Raw genomic sequence first — 21,569 nt, forward strand, 5'->3', positions numbered from 1 at the left:
GGCCTCTGCCTGCAACATTAGTGGGAGTGTGTAGTCTTGACCACACCTGCAGTTCTCACTGGAGATAAATGATACTGTGTAGCTGGGCAGTTCTAGAAGCCAGACCTACAGACACCTGGTGAAGGGGCCCATGGCATTGAAGCTGGGCAGCAGAGCAAATGGGCTACCTTCCCCCAAAGAGGTAAATTTTGAGAATGGGCCAGTTTTCCTACCCAGGGACATCACTGTGACTTCACTGTGACTTCAGTGCTGTTTTACCAGGGGAAAAAAAAAAAAAAAAAAAAAAAAAAAAAAATATATATATATATATATATATATATATCTGTTTTCCATATAAAGCAGACAAATGGAAAGAAACACTCCTCGTCTCACGCTGTCGCCTTCGGCTCCTCTGCTACAGTGGAAGTGTGCAGTAATGACCGTCTTCCTCTTCTTTAGGGGAAGATATCCACGAGCTGTTCCTTGACGTCCAGCTCAGCAGTAAAGGCTCTTCTATTCTGAATTTCTCCTATCCCGTCTGCGAGGATGATCTACCCAAGTTTTCTTTCTGTGGAAGAAGGAAAGGAGGTAAGTCCTTGCCTGGCTAAAGGCTTGCATCTGAGGTCAGAACCCCAGGCCAGAGTCGGCTGTCCCCCCACATCCTGGGGCAAGTTTAACCTCACTTATTAGCACCTGTTATAAACAGATCACAGGAAACACCTCCTGACAGGGCTGTTGGGAGCCTCAAAATGAAATGTCATCTAGGAGCTGGTTTCCAATCACGATCGTTCCTGTGAACACGGTGGCACCTGAAGAAAAGGGCTGGCAGCAGAAGGGCCCAACAGCTTCCCAGAATCCATGGAAATTCAATGCTATTTCCAGGTTTCCTCTCGATGGTCAGTAGAGCAATGGACTCTGAAAAAGAAAAGACGATGAAATGTACTATATATATATATATATATATATATATATATATGTGTGTGTGTGTGTGTGTGTGGTAACATGCCAGTTACGCTGGTCTGATCGTGACACATTGCATGCACATATTAAAATGCCACACTGTACCCCATAAATATGTATAATCACCATGCATCAATTAAATGCAAAAATAGATCTTTAAAATAATAATGAAAGAGAACATATTAGACCTGGTTGTTCAGAATGTTCTGGAGGAACTCAAATCATATTGAGCTGATAATTAAATAATAACCTTCCAGGAAAGACTGGACTTTCATAGGCCTACAGGCTGTCACCTGCAGCCAGTATCCATAGTCCTATCTTTAATTATATTTCCAATTTTTCTCCAAATAAGTGACCTTGAACCCAAATGTGGAGATGGGTCACCTGGAAGTACTACCAACTTAACAAGAAAGGGCAGACACGAGGATCAGCTCTCCCTCCCACCTCTGACACTGCTGCCAGCTAGATCTTCAAAGCATAGCTCTAATAATGTCACCGCCTGCCCAAAGGACCTCAAGAGGCCCTTTACTGGGGATTGAACTTGGGGACACTCCACCACTGAGCACATCCCCAGCCCTATTTTGTATTTTATTTAGAGACAGGGTCTCACTGAGTTGCTTAGCACCTCATTTTGCAGAGGCTGGCTTTGAACTCGCAATCCTCCTGCCTCAGCCTCCAGAGCCGCTGGGATTACAGGCCTGTGCCCTTGTGCCTGACTAAGTCTGTCATTTTTATCAATATTTTTAAAATACATTTAGTTTCATTAGCACATGGCAATCATACACACTTATGGGGTATAGTGTGGCATTTCAATACATGTACTGAATGTCATGATCGAGTCAGGATAACTGACACATCTATCACCCTAAGATACACATCATTTTTCGGTGCTGGGAACTTTCAAAATCCCTTCTACTAGCTGTTTCAAAATAGTCAATGAATTGTCCACCATAGTTCTCCTACTGTGCGCATTCCCCTATCCAGCAGCACCCTTGTGCCCACGGACCCTCCTCTCTGCATTCCCTCTCCCCACGTTCTTCTCTGGCTCTAATATCTATTATTCTCTACGTCTTTGAGATCAACATTTTAGCTTCCACATATAAATGACAATAGTATTTGTCTTTTTTTTGCATTATATCTCTTTGCATAAGGTCATCCAGTATTCACGAGTCTTCGTCCTACCCCAGCCAAATGAATTGCACCCTCTCAGTGTTCTTAGAGCAGCAAGTTCTAGTTCTATTGTAGCCCTTATCTCAGCTGCAATTGTGTTCGTGTGTCTGTGTGTGTGTGTGTGTGTTCGTGTGTGTGTGTGTCCCATTAACCTTTGAACTCCGTGGAGACAGGGATTCTTACCCGTCTCTGTTTCTGAAAATGAGGCAAAGAAATTTGACAGAGGAATGACATAGTAAACGCTTGCACTGAATTTGTATGGGGACGCGTGATGGCTTGGAATACAAGTCTAGCAGGCCACCTCGAAATGATCATCTCATGGCACCAAGATACAAAGCAAAGAATAAATATGCTTGGCCCCTCAAGCTTAAGAAAACTTTACCATTTCTTCCTCTATTCGTAGTTTTAATAGAATTAATAAAACAGAAGAAATATTCTTCCCTCAAACAATCTGGGGTGTCCAGTTTGGTTCATCAGCTCAGAAGCTCATGTTCACCTCATCTCAATGCCGGGCAGCTCTGCAGTCATTTATTTGCTTTATTGCTATAGGGATGATACTGCATAGGCAGCTGAGGAGCTGGCATTTGGGGAATTGCCAGAAAATTTCAGAGAGTGCAAAACAATTGGAAGAGTGATGTACAAACGTTGCATGAACAAATAATTATGTAAATTACATAAGCCAGAGAAACTAGAATTTTAAATTCAGAGGCTTCCTGAGTTATTAAATTTTTCTAACCCACCCACAAATCCACCACAGGAGCGATTCTGTTCCAGAGAAGTGATTAACACTAAGACTAGAGGGGGAAATGTGACACCAGATGACACCGGGGACAACCAACGTCAATCCAAACCCAAGCACAGGCCGCAGTGACAGAGACTATGAAATAGTTCCAGGGACCTGCAGGTCCTTCCTAGCAGAGCAGTGAGAAAACTCAGTGTCCACTGTGGGTGGCACATTCTGGTGTCCACTAGAGTTGAGAGGTTTGGTGTCCTTGCCACTACTGGCTATCTTCCAAGTCACAAGAAAACTACAAAACGAATTAGGCATAGTGAGACCACAAGTGTGAAATTATGTCTCCTTTTCCTCTGTGCCTCCCTAAGCTAGCTCGACGGCAGGAAGTGCATTGGATCCAAAGACCAAGCGATGCTCTTTTGGCAGCATTAGTAATGGTGTGATTGACAATTGGGAACAACCTGTATGTCCAATAATAGGGGATTACTAAGTAGGTCTTATTTTAGTCAGCTATTTCAGCACTGTGACTAAAAGACCCAACTAGAACAATTGTAGAGGAGGAAGTTTATTTGAAGGCTCATGGTTTCGAGGTCTTAGTCCATAAAAGGCTGGCTCTATTCCTCTATTCTTTGGGGCTCAAGGTGAGGCAGGACATCATGGCAGAAGAGTGTGGCAGAGGGAAGTAGCTCACATGATGATCAGGAAGCAGAGAGTGGTCTCCGCGCTCCAGATACAAAATATATACACCTTAGCCACGCCCCCAATGAACCACTTCCTCCAGTCACATCCCAGCTGCCTCCAGTTACCACTCAGTTAATCCCATCAGGGATGAATTCACTGATTAGGTGAAGGTTACAGCCCAATCATTTCTCCTCCAAACCTTCTTACATTGTCTCACACATGAGCTCTTGGGGGACACCTCACATCCAAACCATAATAATCATCATTTAGCCAAACCAAGGTGCACATAATATGCTGTGATTTTAAGTGCTATCATAGGGATTATTGAATAACATGAAAATAAAAGAATATTATTACTCTATGTGCATATATGATTACATGACCTGTGTAACTCTACCTCATGTACAAATGAGAAGGTATACTCCATTTATGTATGATGTGCCAAAATGTATTCTACTGTCAGGTACAATTAATTAGAACAAATAAAATATATAAAAATAAAAAGAATTTAAAAGAGTATCATTAAGTGACAAGTATGCTATCACAGATACTGTCTATTGGATTCTGTTTTTATTCAAATGTGTGTAATCATTAACACCAAAAGAATTCTGAAGAACATACATTCAGGAGAGAAGAGTAGTTTTCTCTAAATGGCAGAACTGAAGACTTTTATTTTTGTCTTTTTTTAGAAATCTTTGCTCTTATGATGAATTTGCAAGGTTATGCTTCAGATGTTAGTTTATCATTGTAGCAAAGAATATAGACAAATTCTCTTACCCTGAAAAGTAAATCTAAGAGTTTTTTGAAGGAATCATAATCTATTTTATATTGAATGCTATTTGCAGTTGAATGCTTATACACGTCACTGTATGGCATGTCACAGATACAGCATATTTTACTAATTGGTGGCTTCTGGCAAACTTGCACGGAGCAAGTCTATTGGCACAGCATGTGCCTGCTCTGTCTTTCTGTACCACAATTTCTTGGCCACAAAGTAATTTTTAATTGAGGAATTCACATTGTGTTTTTAGACATAATGCTCTTGCACATTTGATAGACTGCAGTACAGCATAAACAGAACTTTAATATGCATCCCCCAGGAAGCCAAAAAAAGTCATGTGTCTCCCTTTATTGTGATATTTGTTTTAGTGCTGTGGTCTGGAACCAAGCCCGCGTGCCTCAAGGTAAATACATAGAAAGTTCTGAATCAAAGACTGGCATAGAATGGCAAGGGATCCTTTGTATCCACTCTGTATGCTTTCCCTAGAGTCTCCACAGCCTGACTTCTCCAGGTCTTGGGCTCGTTAAGAAGGTCACAAAACAGGCGACATCATATCTTCTACTCTGTTAATACTTCCTGAGTCCCTCTCTCCTTTTATAGCATTGGGTCAGAGATTCATTCCACTTCATCTGAAGGTTGTACAACTAAATCTATAAGTGTGGCATCAATTTTAAGGCTAAAGCAAGATTAATTGAAAGTTCTTAGTGACCACACCAAATTAGTAAACCTAAGGAGAGAAGCTACTGTGAATTCTCTTGATACTTAAAAACAGTCAAACTTTTACATAGCTTACGTCTGGTGCACAGTCACTAATTGTTGGGGATTTATTAAGTAGGTTGTTGTTTAGCTAAACCACAGTGCACACAATATGCTGTGATTTTAAATGATACCATAGGAGATTACTGAATTACAGGAAACTATCAGAATAGTATGAAGTGACAAAGAAGCATGCTATTACAGAATATTCCAGCGCCTACTCCAGTGGATCTCAGTTGCGTATTAGTTAGTCCCATGCTATCCCCTGCAGTGGCCCCAAGCTATATGTGGCTTCCGACCCTCTGAAATATAACCACTCTGAGTTGAACTATGTCAGAAGTGTAAACTACGACACAATTTTAAAGATGTAACATAAAAAGAATGCAAAATGTCTCATCCTTGTTACATTGGTTATGTTTGCTTCATCCCTTTTCTGTTGCTATAATAAAACACCCGATATTCAGTAATTTTTAAAGAATAGAAGTTAATTGGACTCATGGTTCTGAAGGTTGGGAAGTTCAAGAGCTTGGCACCAGACCAGCATCCGCTCAGCATCTGGTGTGGCCTCATAATGTGGCACAGGGCATCCCATGAAGAGCAGGTGTGCTAGCTCAAGACTCTCTTTCTTTTATTATAAAGCCACAAATTGTATCACCGAGACTCCACCTCTGTAATCTCATCTAATCCTATTTATTTCCCAAAAGACCCATCTCCACATACCATTAATATCTGACTTTGCAGCTTGAATTTCTGCTAAATGCTTGAAACGTGGTAGACACATTCAAAACAGCTTTGTTAAAATCGTATTTTGGATACATCTTTGGATACATTTTTGTCACTGTGACAAAATGCCTGAGAGAATCAATTTACAATAAGGAAGGTTGGTTTTGGTTTCAGAGGTTTCAGTCCATGGTTAGTTGGCTCCATTGTTTTGGGGCCTGTGGTGAAGCCTTCATTAAAATATACTTTGTGACCAAGAAAGTTTAAGTCTTAAACTATGACTCTGAAATTTAAATATTAGGTATTTTCCAGTGAAATATTATTTTTCTTTTGATTTTTGTAACCATTTAAAAGGGTAAATATAAAATCATTCTCAGCATATAGCTACTCAGACACAGGTATGGGGCGGGGTTGGGTCTCCAGGTTACAGCTTGCCAATCCCTGTTAAACTTTGAGAATCACTACCATAAGGTAATTCAGAATTCCAGACTTATAGTCAAAATCTCTGGCCACAGGTACCCTCTGGTGCTCATGATGGTAAAAATTTGACCCAAGTTTCAGCATAAATGTAGATCCAAGTTGCTTAGAGAGATGTTAATACCTTAGCTTTAACTATTCTTTGCCCGAGCCAGTAAATTAAATTTGATGCAAAGGGGACCTAACAGGAAAATGGGAGAATATTAGTTAGCAGAGACAAGGAGACCTTGTGACACAAACACAGAGGGAGAGTGATGTTTTTTTTGTCCCCAACAGCTGCCATTGATGGGCTGGGGACAGAAGCCCTTCTTTCGGGAAAGTCGTTTTATTTCAGGTACTTCAGTTACTAAGTGGGAGTGGACATAATTCTTTCTTGGGCAAATGAAGACTCAGAAAAGATGTGCAATGTGCCTGGTCCACTGGAAGTCGCCGCCATGAGTCTCTCTGGGCTTCCTCCCCTATCTCAAGGACCCTGAGGTTGGGGACCCAATAACTTGAGTGACCCACCAGGCTGCTATCTAAACTTGGAGTGGTCCTCCCATAGGAACAAGCTGGAAGTAAGGATTCCGGCTAGTGGAGAAGCCAGGGAGGCAGACAGCTTGTCACCTCTCACACTCTGGTCGGCGTCCCGGCATTATTGAGCAATGAGTGACTGCAGAGGTCTTCCGTTGGTGTCATTCCGTTCCACTTTGCTTTCCTGCCTCTGAAGTTCTCATTTCCTACTGGGGACTTGACTTCCTCCCAGAATCAGTGTCCATGAAGATGTTTGCTCCTCTAAGGACAACATGACACCATCAACAGAGGTCACCGTCACCACCCCCCCAACAAGACCATCCCCAAACTGTATCACAAGGGAATTTCCCCAAAGTCTGGTTCTGCCATAACTCCCCCACTCCACAAGAGAGACATCCACAGCCCTGTCAGCTTGGAACTGGGTCAAGTTCCCTTCAGCTGCTTTCAGCGTCTGATTTATTAGGAGGTAAACACGCAGGCTGGGGATGTAGCTCAGTTGGTAGAGTGCTTGCCTCTCATGCGCAAGGTCCTGGGTTCGATCCCCAGCACCACCCAAAAAAGGAAAAAAAAAAAAAAAAAAAAAAGTTAAACACATCTTGCTCTTGATGTCTGTTCTGGGTGGAATTCCTTCCATTCAACAAGTTTCTCAGACTATCCCATCTCAGGAAGATAAAGTGAAGCAGCGAGTTACACAGAGCAAAACACTAATGTAGGATTTTCTGTTAACCATGAAACTTAATCGTCCACCTGTGAAGCAGGAACTAACCCCTCCGTGACATGCTCCTCCTAAATTTTTTAAAAACAGGGAGAAATCATTCAAAGGAACTTGGTGGTTTGTGTTTTGACTGTCTAAAATATATTATGTAAGGCCATCCAGAAACCAGATTCTCAACTGGAAATGGACTGAGAGGTCTAAATGAAGGGTCGGATTAAGGGCGTAAAGTAAACAGAATGAACGTGATTCTCAGTCTTGATGATGAGACACACCAACTGTTAAACCTGGCTCTGGCCAAACCTCTATGAATCCCGGCCAGGGCAGGTCACCTCAGGTGAAGCGGCATTGGTTTCACAGCACCATGTAAGTAACCGACTTCCAAAAATAATTTGTACATTATTTCATGGATGGACTTGTGGATATCAATTATACCCAACTGCAATACTCTAGATGTTGAAGGTCCCCCAAAGTCACACTTATTAAAAGGCTTAGGTTTCACGGTGGTGCCATTTGGAAGCATGAACTTATAGGAGGTGGGGTCACATAGGACATCCTTAGATCATTGAAGGTGTGACCTTGAAGGGGACTGTGGGACCCCTAGTCCCTTTCTCTCCTCTCTCTCTCTTTTTTTTTGCTGTCTGGTCATGAAGTGAAATGTTTTGCACTACCACATGCTTCTGCCATGATGTGTCACCAAAACAATGGGCCAATCCATCCTGGACTGGCTGGTCCAAAACTGTCAACCAAAATAAACCTTTTCTCATTATAAGTTGATTATCTCAGTTATTTGTTACAGTGATGAAAAACTGACTAATGCACCAATCCTTTGCCAAAACCAACTGAAAATAGAAGATTTGGAAGAGCAAAATAAATTGTGTGTGTGCGCGTGTGAATATACACTGAGCACGTGTGATCACAAACTAAGGGATCTGTCCTTCAAGGATTCTTTTTTGAAACCTTGACACTTATAATTGGCATGGTGCAATACAATGAAATGCTGAGAGAACTTAAAGATGTCAGAATTCAGAGAGATGCAGAAGTCGGTGATGCCTGCAGAAACTGCTGTCTCATGGTGCACCTGTACCTGTGCAGAAAAAAAAAAATTATATGAGCAAAATCCATTACAAAATACACACACTACAAACATAGGCACTACTCACTTTATATACTATGTAAGCAACAAGGGAGAATGGATTTGATCTTGATATTAAATGAATTAATTTTTAAAGCTCATAACTTAAATAAAATACTACAGTGACACCGCTTGCAAGCTGAAGAATTCTTTAGTCTAGGAAATACATTGCTCCCTGGTTTATCTTTTGTGTAAACCTGAACTTTCCCACTTTAAGTGTTTTTCCAAAGTGGAAATACATCATAATTAAGTGAATTTCAATATACAGCAGAGTAGACCCCCTGGGAGATATATTGAAATTCTGGCATGATATTGCCCATAAGCCAATTATTATCCCAACTAAGAGATTTGACTCCATTAGGAACTGATTTTACATATACGTATAAGTAAAGGTGTAACTGTAGGGTCACTGGTGTTGGCTCCCTGTCTTCCCTTTCTTTCCGTTAACCAGGGTGCTTTCCTTCTGGTCTGGATTCTTGCTGTATACCTGCACCTGATGATCCCCAAGTGTCACTAATCACAGAGTCTTCTCAATCTTAATGTCTGTAACTATCCAAAACTCAGCCTTGACAGTTCTGTCTGGATCAATAATTCCAATTTCATCAGCTGGATTTCTGTACTCTTCCCATTTCTGTTCCAATGTGTTCCTTTCCACCGGTCTATGAAACAGAGGGAACTTGGGATAAGCAACAGAAATGCAACCTGTTTATTGCCTTGATTTGGAAAAAGTCCCATAAATACTTTCTGCAAAATGCCTTGTGCCCTGCACCAATGCAGTAGAAGGCAGGGCACAAACTCCCTTCCAGGCAGGTGCTACCTTGAAAAGCATTGATTTATGCTGATGTCCTGACAAGCCCCTAAAGGCATGCCCAGAGATATGGCACCACTACCCCACCATAGGCCTCATTATTTGGTTGTTTAATGCTCACTACACACACGCTAACAAATGCAAGCCCTGGGAATTCAGCTATTGATTTGTGCTATGCCAGAAGGGGATTAAGTGGCTTTATCTGAAGCCTTCATTTTAAATATATCACCTCCTTTCTACCTATTTGCTTGTCTGTGGTGTCTGGGGCAATTTTGAACCACCTGCTTCTGCAAACTCCTTTACCACATGCTTTCTGCTCTGGTGGTCCCGTACTTCATTCTCAGTTTCTCCCAATTCCACCTTTGGGTTCTGTCCTTTATCAACAACTGCAAATACCCTAAATGACAAGGTATCTTGGTTCCTCTTCCCTTGAATGAACCTATGGTTCCGCAGAGAAAGTGGAGGTTCTCTGATGTGTGGAAATTATTCCTTCGCTCTTGCCATCATGATCTCCACTATTATTTTATGGTCACAAGGGGAATATTACCAAAACCAATAGAAGGGAAGAATTTTCTGCCTCGTGTCTGATCACACTGCAGCGTCGTCATTGGGTAGTAGGAGACTTCATCCAGCCCAGCGATCCTGGACTCTTGGAGGATGCACTCCACTGTGCATTGCTGGCCCATATCCAGAGTTTCCAATTCAGTACATGTGGAGAGAAGCCTGACAAGGTGCATGTCTTACAAGTCTCCAGATGAAGCTGATGATGCAGGTCAGGACCACACTTTGAGAAACACCACTCTAGTGAACAACAGAAGGTTTGAACATAGACTGGCAGAGAGCTGACTTACCATTCACATGACTTCAGGCAAGTTACTTAACGACTGTGTGCTTCAGTTTCCTTGTTATACAAAGACGAAAATATTTGTGACCCTCAGGGGATGATGATAATAAGGATAAAATTCGATAAGGTACATAAAGCCATTTGAACGGCATTTGACAGAGTAAGCATTCAATAAGCGATCAATGGTAGCTACTTTGTGCAGCTAATGACAGATTTCTCAAGCAAAGACTCCGAGTCCCTCAAGTTATCATCAGTCTCAGAGTGGAAGTGTGCACTTTAACGAGGCACCTGGAGAGGCAGTGGAGACTTTGAAGCTTAGAAGTTTAAGACCTTATCCTCGAGAGTACCAGAAAGAGGACTTTGGTCCAATCCTGCGTATTCCCTTGTGGTCCACAGTGTGAAATCTTCCTGGCTTTCTTGCTCCTCTGGGGAGACAGTCCCTTTGCATCTCTCCTGGAATTGCAAATGTGAAGCACCATCTCCTCACCTTCGGCCCTTTCTTGTCTTCATGTTTTATTCCTTGTTTGCAGACATGAAGCAACTGCAGATTTCCTGCTTGTGATTATCGGGTGACCTCTGCTGTTGCAAATTCATGGAGAATCAACAAAAACGATGATTTCCTTATTGAATCAGCAGAAAAACTCCAACTCTTGAACGGCAAAACCTGGACCTAGAAATAATGACCACCCTAGAGAGGACACCAGCAATGACCAAGTCAAAGAGAACTCTTAGTTAGAGCTAAACAGAATGAAAGGAATACGGGGTCCCTTAAGGAAGCCTACAGTCCTGCGTGCTTTTCCTCCATCCTCAAATTCAAGTGCATTTATATATGAGCCAATCATGTTGAAATTGCCCTTTGACATCAGTCAGTTCGTTCTGTTGTTGAGTCTAGTTTATTAAGACTAATGACGACCTTGGACCAGAAGCAATTTTAATTTTCGAATACCAGCTTCTTTACAAGTCCTTAGACTGTTAGGAAATTTCAGAAATCTAACCCAGGGACTTGCACACTTTCATGCAATAATCATTTAGGAAGCTAATTAAGAGGGACAACACACAGCTCCCACATACCACCCGAACCTGACCTTGCAGTTGCTGGTATTTGCATTTTAACAAACTAAACATCCCAAGAACTCTGGCACTGTGGACCCTCAGACTCCCCCGCCCCAGTCTGAGAAATGCGGTCCTCTGCCACGCTTAATTAGCATGTCCAAGCAGCTACTCTTCCCTCTGGCTTCCCCTTGGTTTCTGCAATCAAGTCAAATTCTCCTTTTCTCTTTCCTCCTATCACCATCTTCTTCATCGCCATGTCTGAGAATCCACTCGGTCCACCAATATGCAAATTGTATTTTGAGTGTCATATTCAGTGTTTGTTAGCAGACATAGGTTGGTAGGAGGAAAAAAAAACAACCTTGAATTTTGACTGGCTGCCTTAAGTTATGTTACCTCCCAGAGGGAACACGGGCAACAAAAATTAACAGGTTTTGCAGGAAGAAGGAAGTTGAAAGCAAGTCACTTCACCTCCTGGCCCCCCCTTCCCCATCTGTGACTTAATGATTGGCACTGTGCAGTGCAATAGGAGCTGGCCACCCTTGGGGATTGAGCGCTTGAATCATGCAGCCCAAAGTGAGCTGTGCTCTAGGTATAGAAGGCACACTGGACATTGAAGACTTGTATAAAAAAGTATGAAAAAAATGTAAATCCTTCTTATATTTGTTCCATGCTGAAATGATAACTGTTTAGTAACTCAATTAAACAAGCTGCATCATCAAATTAATTTCACTAGTCTTCTTTGCTTTTTAAATATAACTACTAGAAGATTTAAAAATGATACATATGGCTCACATTATATTTCGGTTAGTGTTGACTCAGAACTGCTTCATCCACGATGATAGCCACAAGTCACATGTAACTGTTTAAATAATTTATATTTAAGTTAAATTTAAAATTCAGCTCATCTCTCACACTGCCTGTATTTCAAGCTCTTACTAGCCACAGGTGGCGAGTGGCTGCCATAATCGATGAGGCAGACACAGAACATTTCCATCCTTGTGGAATGTTCTATTCGACAGATCTGACCTAGTAGTTTCACACTGTTCTAAATTATTTTTAACCGCCTACCCTGAATTCATTTATATGAGTTTTTGTTGGAGATTTTACGCTCTGGCCCAACCAAACCCAAATACTTTCTCTTCTGCTCAACTCCTAGATTACATTGGTGTTGTGATTCTGAAGGGCCCTATGCAGGACACACAAGTTCAAACAAAGCCACCACTTATGGCCTATTCTCAGACTGACTGCCTGGACTCTCCTCTCTTAATTTGAGGCCACTTGTTTTAATCAGCTTTTTCGCTACTGGGACTAAATGATCTCACCAGAAAAGTTTTATAAGAGGAAAAGTTTATTTGAGGGCTCAGGGTTTCAGAGGTCTTAGTCCATAGAAGGCCAGCTCCATTCCTTGGGGCTCAAGGTGAGGCTGAACATCATGGCAGGAGAGGTTGGCAGAGGGAAACAGCTCACATCACAGTGATCAGGAAGCAAAGAGAGTGTCCACTCTCCAGATACAAAATATACACCCCAAAGCCACACCCCAGTTCCAATCTCCTCCAGCCACATCCACCACTTCAGTTACCACCAGTTAATCCCTATGAGTTGATTAAATCACTGATTGGATTAAAGCTCTTAAAACCCAATCATTTCTCCTCTGAACCTTCTTGCATTGTGTTTGAGGGACACCTCATATCTAAACCATCACACCACTGTATTAGTTTCCTATTGCTGCTATAACAAATTACCACAAAATTAGCCATTTACAATACTAACATATTATCTTACAGTCTGGATGTCAGATTTCTAAAATCAAAGTGTCAACAAGGCCATGTTTATCCTGTCAGCTTCAGGGGAGACTCTGTTTCCTTGCCTATTTTTTTTGGTTTTTCCAGGCTGCTGCATTCCTTGGCCCACAGTCACATCCCCCAACTGTCTGCTCTCATTTCCACATGGCCTCTTCTTCTGATTCCCTGCATCCCACTTATAGGACCCTTTGAATTATGCTGGTCTATCCAAGCAATCCAGGATAATCTCTCCATCTCAAAATTCTTAATTTAATTCTATCTACAAAGTCCCTGCTGCCATATAAGTTGACACATACACAGTTTCTGGGGATTAGAAATGCAGACATCTTTGAAGAACCATTATCAGCCTGCACAACTCCAACCAGAAAACTAGCACACCTTATCTGATTTCTGCACGCCATGCGAAGAGACCAAATAGTTGTATACAATGCAAGGAAACCACAAACTCTATTCTCATAGAAAATGCCCTCGTAGGAGCCAAACAACTCTGACAACTTCAGAGATCATACACTTGCTCATGTTCCTGAGGCAAGATATGAGTCTTTGGGATAGGACATCATACCATTGCTTCACATCAGAGATCAGAGTCAAATTGAAGACTCGCCTTGCTGGGTCATTATTGTCACCCTTTCCCAGATTCCAGAATGCTTCCACCTGCTGTGTCCCTCATCCAGAGGAGAAACTATGTGGTTAGAAGTCAATGACATGGCCCATGTGTTGGAGCCATTCCTGTTTGAAAACTAGCTTACTGATGGGGGAAAAAAGGGTACAGGTAATGAACACATCTCTGAATCACTGGAGAAGAAAAAGAAGAGAACTATGAAAGAACCAACTCGAGGAAGATTCTCACCTGATAATTTTACAGATGATCCATTACAAGTTTACAATGCATATTTTCAAGTTGTCAATACCATTGAATGTCCCTAGGTAATGCCTTCAAGAAGATCTCATGAGCCCAGTTGAATGCACAGGGAAAGATATCAAAGTGGCATTCACTCAGACCAAGTTAAAATAATTCATGTAGAGGAAAGATAACCCAAACGCTCACTATAGTGTTATAAGCCTTAAAGTGTATTTGGGATTCTAAAAAGATTCACAGCAAGTATTCTCAGAACACACTGACCCTACACCCAGCCAAAGGGGTTAAACAAAATGCAGAACCCAAGAAATATTTGGATGTAAAATTGAACACTTTCTATTTACTGATCTCCTAGTAGCAACAGAAATTATCTTCCCAATAAACATGCCAAGGAATCCAAAAGTTTTCAAATCCAGTTTGTTAGAGTTCAGTGTTTAAGTTATACCCCACAAGGCGGCTATGTAATGACAGTAAAATTCCATCCAAAAAATGAAAAAGACACTCAGAGAGACTGACCTGCTCCTCCACCTTCCTCGAATCCCTCTTTTCTTAAACTTTGTGGCTTCCTTTTCTGTCTCTATTCCTCTTATTTGGGGCACAGCGATGGTCTTCAAATCCTTGCCCCCCAAGCCCCCATATTTTCCCAAAGTGTGAGTTTCAGATAATTCACAGGGGCAAACCAGGGCATGAAAACTTCCTTCCTGATTTTCGGTGCAAAAGTCAGGGAAGGAAAAGGTTCCATGGCATTCCCTATAGTTTCTAGACTGGGTAGCCCCATTATCAGAAAAAGGTTCAGATGTTTTAGCAGTTAAGTTTCCTGGGTCACCACTAGCTCATACATAGCCTTGGTACACATTAAGAAAAGGGTGCTATCTTAATTTGTTTTCTGTTATTATAACTGAATACCTGACAGTAGGTAACTTATAAAGAAAAGAGGTTTATTTTAGCTAATAGTTCTGGCAGTTGAGAAATTTGAGATTGGATGACTACATCTGGTGAGGGCTTCATACTGCTTTATAATCTGACAGAAAGGGGAAGGGGAAGGGCAAGAAGATGCATACAAAAAGAGGAATCAAAGAATACCCCCAAACATTATAGAAAGCCACTCTCATGATAACTAATCAAGTTCCTAGAGAGCATGAGATGGAATTAATTTCTTCATGAGGACAGATGCCTCAGGATACAAATACTTCTTAAAAGTCTCACTATCTTTCAACATCATGACACTGGTGACCAAGCCCCAACATGAGTTTCATTGGGGACATACCATGTTCTGACCATAACAGGAAACTTCTTCCAGGAAGTGCTCTCCAAGCAAAGATGGAAAAAAGAACTTGGAGATGGTCTGTGTCGTGGGACATGATGCCAGGAGGCAGGAGTGAGGGGGCAGCAGAAGAAAAAGCCAGTAGGGCTGCATCTGGGAACTGACCTCCAGTGTGGGGAGTTCAGGCTCCATTCCACTGGGACCCTTGGAGAACCGCAGTGGGAACCTCAGCATTGTCTTTGTCAAGCTCAGAAGGTTCCTAGGTCAAGAACTTCCTGCAGGAGTCAATATCCCTACACTTCCAGGTTGCCCTCCATGGCAGCTCTGAAGCAGAATCTGGTGCAGAGATAACAGGCCTATGACCTGAGGTAACATCACAGCGTCCCCCCTGCCTCCCACCAAGCCACAGAGATGTACCAGATGTACTGCAGGGTTTTCTCTGAGGATCTGTGGCACAGGACACCAAAATCACCTGCCAGTGGGAACCAGCCCAGCCTTGGGTTGCAAGGCGGACACAGCTTGGATTTCTGCTTACCCCTCACCAGACACTCTTCTTGGGACCATATGAGGAGGCCCTGCAGGATCTCTGCTGAGAAAATGCTCCAGTCATGCCCCAGTGAGATTGGGAGGGGCATTTCCAAGTGGGACAAAATGGTCCAGAAATGCACGAATGCCTAAGTTATCACAGGAAGGAAGGAAGGAAGGAAGGAAGGAAGGAAGGAAGGAAGGAAGGAAGGAAGGAAGGAAGGGGAAAGAAAGAAAGGCCTGGGAGCTCACGAAGTTGCCAAATCAGGACACTAAATAAAATAATGAAAACTTACAGTGGAGTTAAACCTGGAGCCACCTGCCCATATGGCCCAGAATCCACTGAGTCCCTGATGAAATCTAAGTCTCTGGGACCTTTTCTAAAGCCACATTCACAGAAAACACTCTTGAAAGCCCACCCCAGGCAAGTTCATCATTCTCTTAAATAGGTACCCAAACCAACAAGCTCTGCATGGTCAGGTAACAGGAAACACCCTGTCCTGAATGTCCAAGACTAAGGAAAGCAGAGGTGCAGCTCAGAGGGGACAGCATGAGGACTATGAGCATGAGGCCTTTGCCATTGAGAGATTTCAGTCTCTCAGAAAATACCCAGAGGCGATGAGAAGAAAAAGGTGATATTTAGAGCTCATTAAAATGGAGCAATACATGCCCTCTCTCCCCCTCCAGAGACGGTGCACTCGGTCAGCCTGGAACATTCTCTCCACTTCCCTTTCAACCCATCACCTCCCTGTGGCCAGAGCTCCCTCCCACTGTGCTCCAGCAGTGCATGACTGTATCCTCCCAGCTCAACAGGCCTCCCCAGTGCAGGTGTGCTTTCCAGACAGGGATTCCATGTCCTTTGATATACAGACCCGGATTGGGATGGCTGGATTGTTTTTCGAGGCACGTCCATACTGTTCTCCATAATGCTTGTACTAATTTACATTCCCACGAGCAGTGTGCAAGAGCACCTTTTCCTCCAAAAAGTATCACACATCCAAGATGTGGAAGCCTCAGCAGATGAATGGGTAAAGACAATGTAGTTTATATTTACCATGGAAAACTGCCACCCGTGTCATTTACAACGACATGAGTGAACTTGGAGGACAGGATGCTAAGTGAAAAGAGTCAGACGTGGAAAGAAAAAAGCTGCATGAACTCACATGTATGGAATCTAAAAAAAAAAAAAAAACCCAAATTTGTCAACTCAAGTAGAAGTTTTGGTGAAGGTGTTGGTTTTCTGCTATAAGTTTGGGGGGTCAAATGCACAGCATGGTAACTATAGTTGATATTATTGTATTGTTCACTTGAAATTTACTGACAGAGTAGATCTCAAATGTTCTCACACCAAAAGAAAACAATTTGTAATGGTTAGTAAGTGCAGAAATGAATATGTTTGCTAGCCATGCTGTGCACCTTAAGTACATCAACCGCTCAATGTAGCAGGTGGATGGTGGAGGGTGCCTCCCTGTCCAACACCCTTACTCCATGGGGTGGTAGGAAAGAAGCTCGAAAGCTGAGAAAATAGATACATGAGGCCTGGGTTGTAGCCCGGTGGTAGAAAATGTGCCTAGCAATGCATGCAAGGCCCTGGGTTCCATCCCCAGCACCAATTTTTAAAAATACATATTTGTTCTGGATAGCCTGAATGACCTGACATCATAGATTGGTACTCTATGTTTTTTTCATTGTTAAGCACCCTAATAATGCTTAAATATTGGTGGTGATATCACCGGTTATCTTGACGAGTTCTGCTTCCTCAAATGTCGAAGCATAACGTTACAGAAGCACGCCAAGGCAAACGTATAAAGCAGGTTTTATCTAAAAAATAGTAACAGAGTTCTCCCTGGAGGGAGAAGGGGGTTATAGCTGGTATCTTGGTATCCCGGAAGTGAGAGCGGCCTGTCCCTTTTTATATGTTTTTTTTTACTTTCTTTGTTCTCCTCCCCTCCTCCCCCTTCTCCCTCTCTCTCTTTCCTGCATATGTGACCAGGCTCAGGAGTTGCCAATGGGATGGCCAAAAGGTGAGAAGCAGAAGGGCGGGGGAAGGGCCAAATGGAGTGATCCAGGCAGGAAGCAGTCTAGGGGCCACTAATTAACAACTCCCTGTCTGCAAACTTTGGGGAAGACAGGAGAGGCAGGTAACCTTTGTAATCAAAAAGTGCTCTGGAGACGTTGACATTCCAGTCTCCCAAAGGGTGGTCTCCAGCTTCCCAGTCTCAAATCGGCCTCCATTTTCTCCATCCAACCTGTTCACCTGTCTACACTAACTGCCTGTCTTTAATTCTGGCTTTAGCGGTATCTTCATAATAAATATGGAAGAAATTCCAGTAAGGTTCTAGCAAGTGCTGGGAAGAGGGGAGAAGGCTGCCTAGCAGAATCCATGCTCTCAGCAAGCCCTGCCATGCCAGCCTCCGCACTGGGCCTTCTAGCTCCAATTTTCAAGTCTGGGTATGTAGTTCAGTGGTAGAGAATATGTTCAGCATCGCAAGGGCCGATTCTGTGCGCATGTGCATGCGCATGCGCTCATGCGGGCGCCCCCCCCACACACACTCAAATGATGAATACAATAATAATGAAAGCAAAGGAAATAAAATATATAAATCAACTTCCTCTTTCTAAAAGAAAAAAAGCTGATTCTCAGAAATGCCTTCATGTGTTCAGAAGCAGAGAGTTGAATTTATTTAATTCAACTGCACATTAAGTACTCATAGAGATTTCAAATGAAGGAAAGAAAGAAGTGAGTGCGAATACCCTGGGGATCTTTTTATAGTACTGGAGTGTGAGAATGTTAATTAAAGGTATCTCAGAATCAGAGAGGATCTGAGAAAGGAAGGAGCGAAGACTTAATTTTAGGTGTTGTGTTATCAGGTTAAAAAAAAAAACAAAACAGTACATGAGTTACTTGCAACTCTTCTCAGGAACTTCATGGGCCTCCAAAAAGCTCCATTTGAGACCAATTTAATAAAAATCTCTCACCCCAGTGAAGGACCCGTTAATAGTGAAGAGCACAAATGAGCAAATCTTGGGGCATTAAATGAGCAGTGCAGAACATTAGATACCATTCAAATGGTGTTCTTCAGAGAGCCCTATGTAAACATTTTTCAAAACAGAGGGTACGAACTTAACTGTTGTGCATGATGGCTGGACCAAGAAGTTCCAAAATCTGGCCTCACTGTGTATTTCAGCACCCATCAAGTGAGTTAATAATAATTCAACTAGTAACTTCTGTTCCTACCCTTCAGGGAGACATCCTACTCGGAGTTTGTATACATGATCTCCAGTGGTCTTCCCGTCCTGCAGGCAAATGCAGAAGCTGAGTATATATGGTTCAGCAAATTGCCCACATAACTTGGCTACTGGGTAGGAGATCTGGGTCTTGAACCCTCTGTCTGCTATCCTAGGTCAAGTTGTTTGCACTGTGTCACCAAAGGGCAAGGTGGAGGACCATAAGGTGGGCATAAAACATGCCCAAGGGAATCCAATCAGACCAGTCCAGACTAGAACACCCAGTCCTCATTCTGGACTCTGTTCTGGGGCCACAATGTGTCCCAGCCCTGATGACCAGCAGGAGTGATTTTGAATGGTCATGCCCGTAGAAGTCATACCTTTGGGTTGTGGGTCACAGAGACCCATTCATCTAAAACACAGGAGGAATTCTTGAAAGTATATCTAGGAGGCATGGAATCTGTAAGTAAGCTGGAATGCCAAGCAGAAAGGAGGTAGCCCTGGAGACTGGTGAGTTGAAATAAAATGATTTCTCACCAGAACAGAGTGGGCAGGGGGTCTCTTTGTCCCTCTGCTCTGATGATCCTGGCATGGATTAGACAATATCCACTTGGGATAAGATAATTTTTAAAAAGAATGAATGTATTGGTAGCGGAGTAGGGCCACTACATTGCCCACCTGCTGGGGACACTGTGTGTGCCCTCAGATTATGTAAAGCACCAACATTACAAATGGATCCTATCGGGCAGCCCCTCTGGACTCCCTGCACTTAGGTACAGAGCCTCATATCTGGTGAATCTTCATACAATTAACTTTTTCTATAACTAGTTACTGCATCTTCCCCAATTATACTGGAAGGTCCTTAAAGACAGAATATGGAACTTTCACAGCAGTCTCCAATAAAACTCTTGCTTGTATCCAGAACCAAATACAGCCATGTGTCACAAAATGACATTTCAGTCAACCTGCAACAGTGATCTACAAGATTCTATCACCTAGTGGTGTCTAGATGTCTTATTTGTATAGTACACTATGATGTTCATACACCAATGAAATCAGCAAACTGTACACTTCTCAGAACATGTCTCCATCATTCAGCAATAGATGACCGTAGATGTTTTCTTTTAAAAATGAATAGATCTGGACATGTTGTGCAGTGAACTAGGACTATCTGACACTCACCATGCATGTATGTTATACTTGTAAAGTACCAGGAATTGGCCAAGGAGAGAAAGGTTTGTTGAGGACATGGGCATTTAGCAGAAGCCAAAATCCATCCTAGGAACAGGTTGGTTAGAAGTTCAGGTCTCAGCTTGCCCTGCAGAGACATTTTGTTTTGTTTTGTGTTGTCTAATTTTTTTGTTCTAATTAGTTGTACATGGCGGTCGAGTGCATTTATACATTTCGATAGATCATACATAAATGGAGAGGCATTTCTAAAGGAGAACTTGCCCTCACGTTCCTGATATCATTCAGCTGGAGCCATGATGCCCCTGGTCCAAAGGCCTTTTGAATAGGAACAGTTTGATCTGTTTCCAAGTATTTACTAAGCAGCTGTGAAAAACCAGGTGTTGTGCAAGGCAGGAAGTCACTTTGTCATGAAAAGAGTTTAGATCCTAACATATTTAATAACCCAGGAAGTGTTTATTTACCGCCCTTACCGGTCCTCCATGTCATCACTAAACGTGGCTGCTCTGAATGGCTTATTCCCTAACCCAGTCCCAGGTGCCAGCCCCTCTCAGGCCCTGATTCTTCCAGCAGATGGAGAGTTAGAGCAGAGGGAGCAAAACAGAAGCCAGGTGTCAGATCCACGCCCTCCTCATCCCTGGCCTCACTGGATAACTGTACACTGCGCACGGCTGAGCGACCGACTCTGCAGTGCGGTGAGACGTGTGCAAACAGGCCAGAATCCAGACTGACACAGGGAACAGCCTGGTCTTCCAGTTGTGGTGGCCAGTGGCGTAAGTGGCTCACACCTGCTGTACTACTGCTGTACTAGTGCCCTGCACAGTCCTGACCTGTGCTGGATGGATGTTGAGTCGTGTTGGCTGATAAACCAATATGATCATAGCAAGCATTTCTTAGTGCTCACCACGCGCCTGGTGCTGCTGTAAGAGTCACATGTTGTATCGACCCATGTGATGCTCACAAGCACCCTCTGACGGGGACGTTGCTCCATCTACCATGAGGCAACTAAGACATAACGTTTGAATAACCTGCCCAACTGGTAGGAAGAGCTAAGATTCAACTCAGGGAATCTGACCCCAGAGTCTGTGCGGCGAGCCACTGTAACATGCTAAGTTCAGGGAGCTGGCAAATCACAGAGGAGGCAGTCATCCCTTGAGGAGCTGGACAAGGCTCCATCCTTCCTGCTGACTTCAGTATCCACGTGAATGGCCACCCAGCACTGCAATGCCTCCATTCCTTCACCTTCTTACCTCCGACAACCATCCACCTTCTCCCTCAACCGTCGTCTCTCATGACAATCCTGGGTGTTTGTTGTCATCTGCCGCAAAATGCTCCACTTCTGAAATTTCAGTGTCAGGACTCTGCCTTCTGGTTTCATCGT

At 42.9% G+C, this 21,569-nt stretch overlaps 1 protein-coding gene across 1 annotated transcript in view; it reads left to right on the forward strand.

The window, feature by feature from the left end:
* LY86 (lymphocyte antigen 86) overlaps nucleotides 1-21,569 on the forward strand; it is a 58,685-nt gene that overhangs the window by 25,957 nt on the left and 11,159 nt on the right. The window contains exon 3 of the mRNA XM_079148147.1: nucleotides 439-567. Coding sequence (XP_079004273.1) covers nucleotides 439-567 — 129 coding nt within the window. The remainder of the gene's footprint in view (nucleotides 1-438; nucleotides 568-21,569) is intronic.

Source organism: Sciurus vulgaris, assembly GCF_902686455.1.
Source record: "Sciurus vulgaris genome assembly, chromosome: 7".
NCBI classification, from domain to species: Eukaryota; Metazoa; Chordata; class Mammalia; order Rodentia; family Sciuridae; genus Sciurus; species Sciurus vulgaris.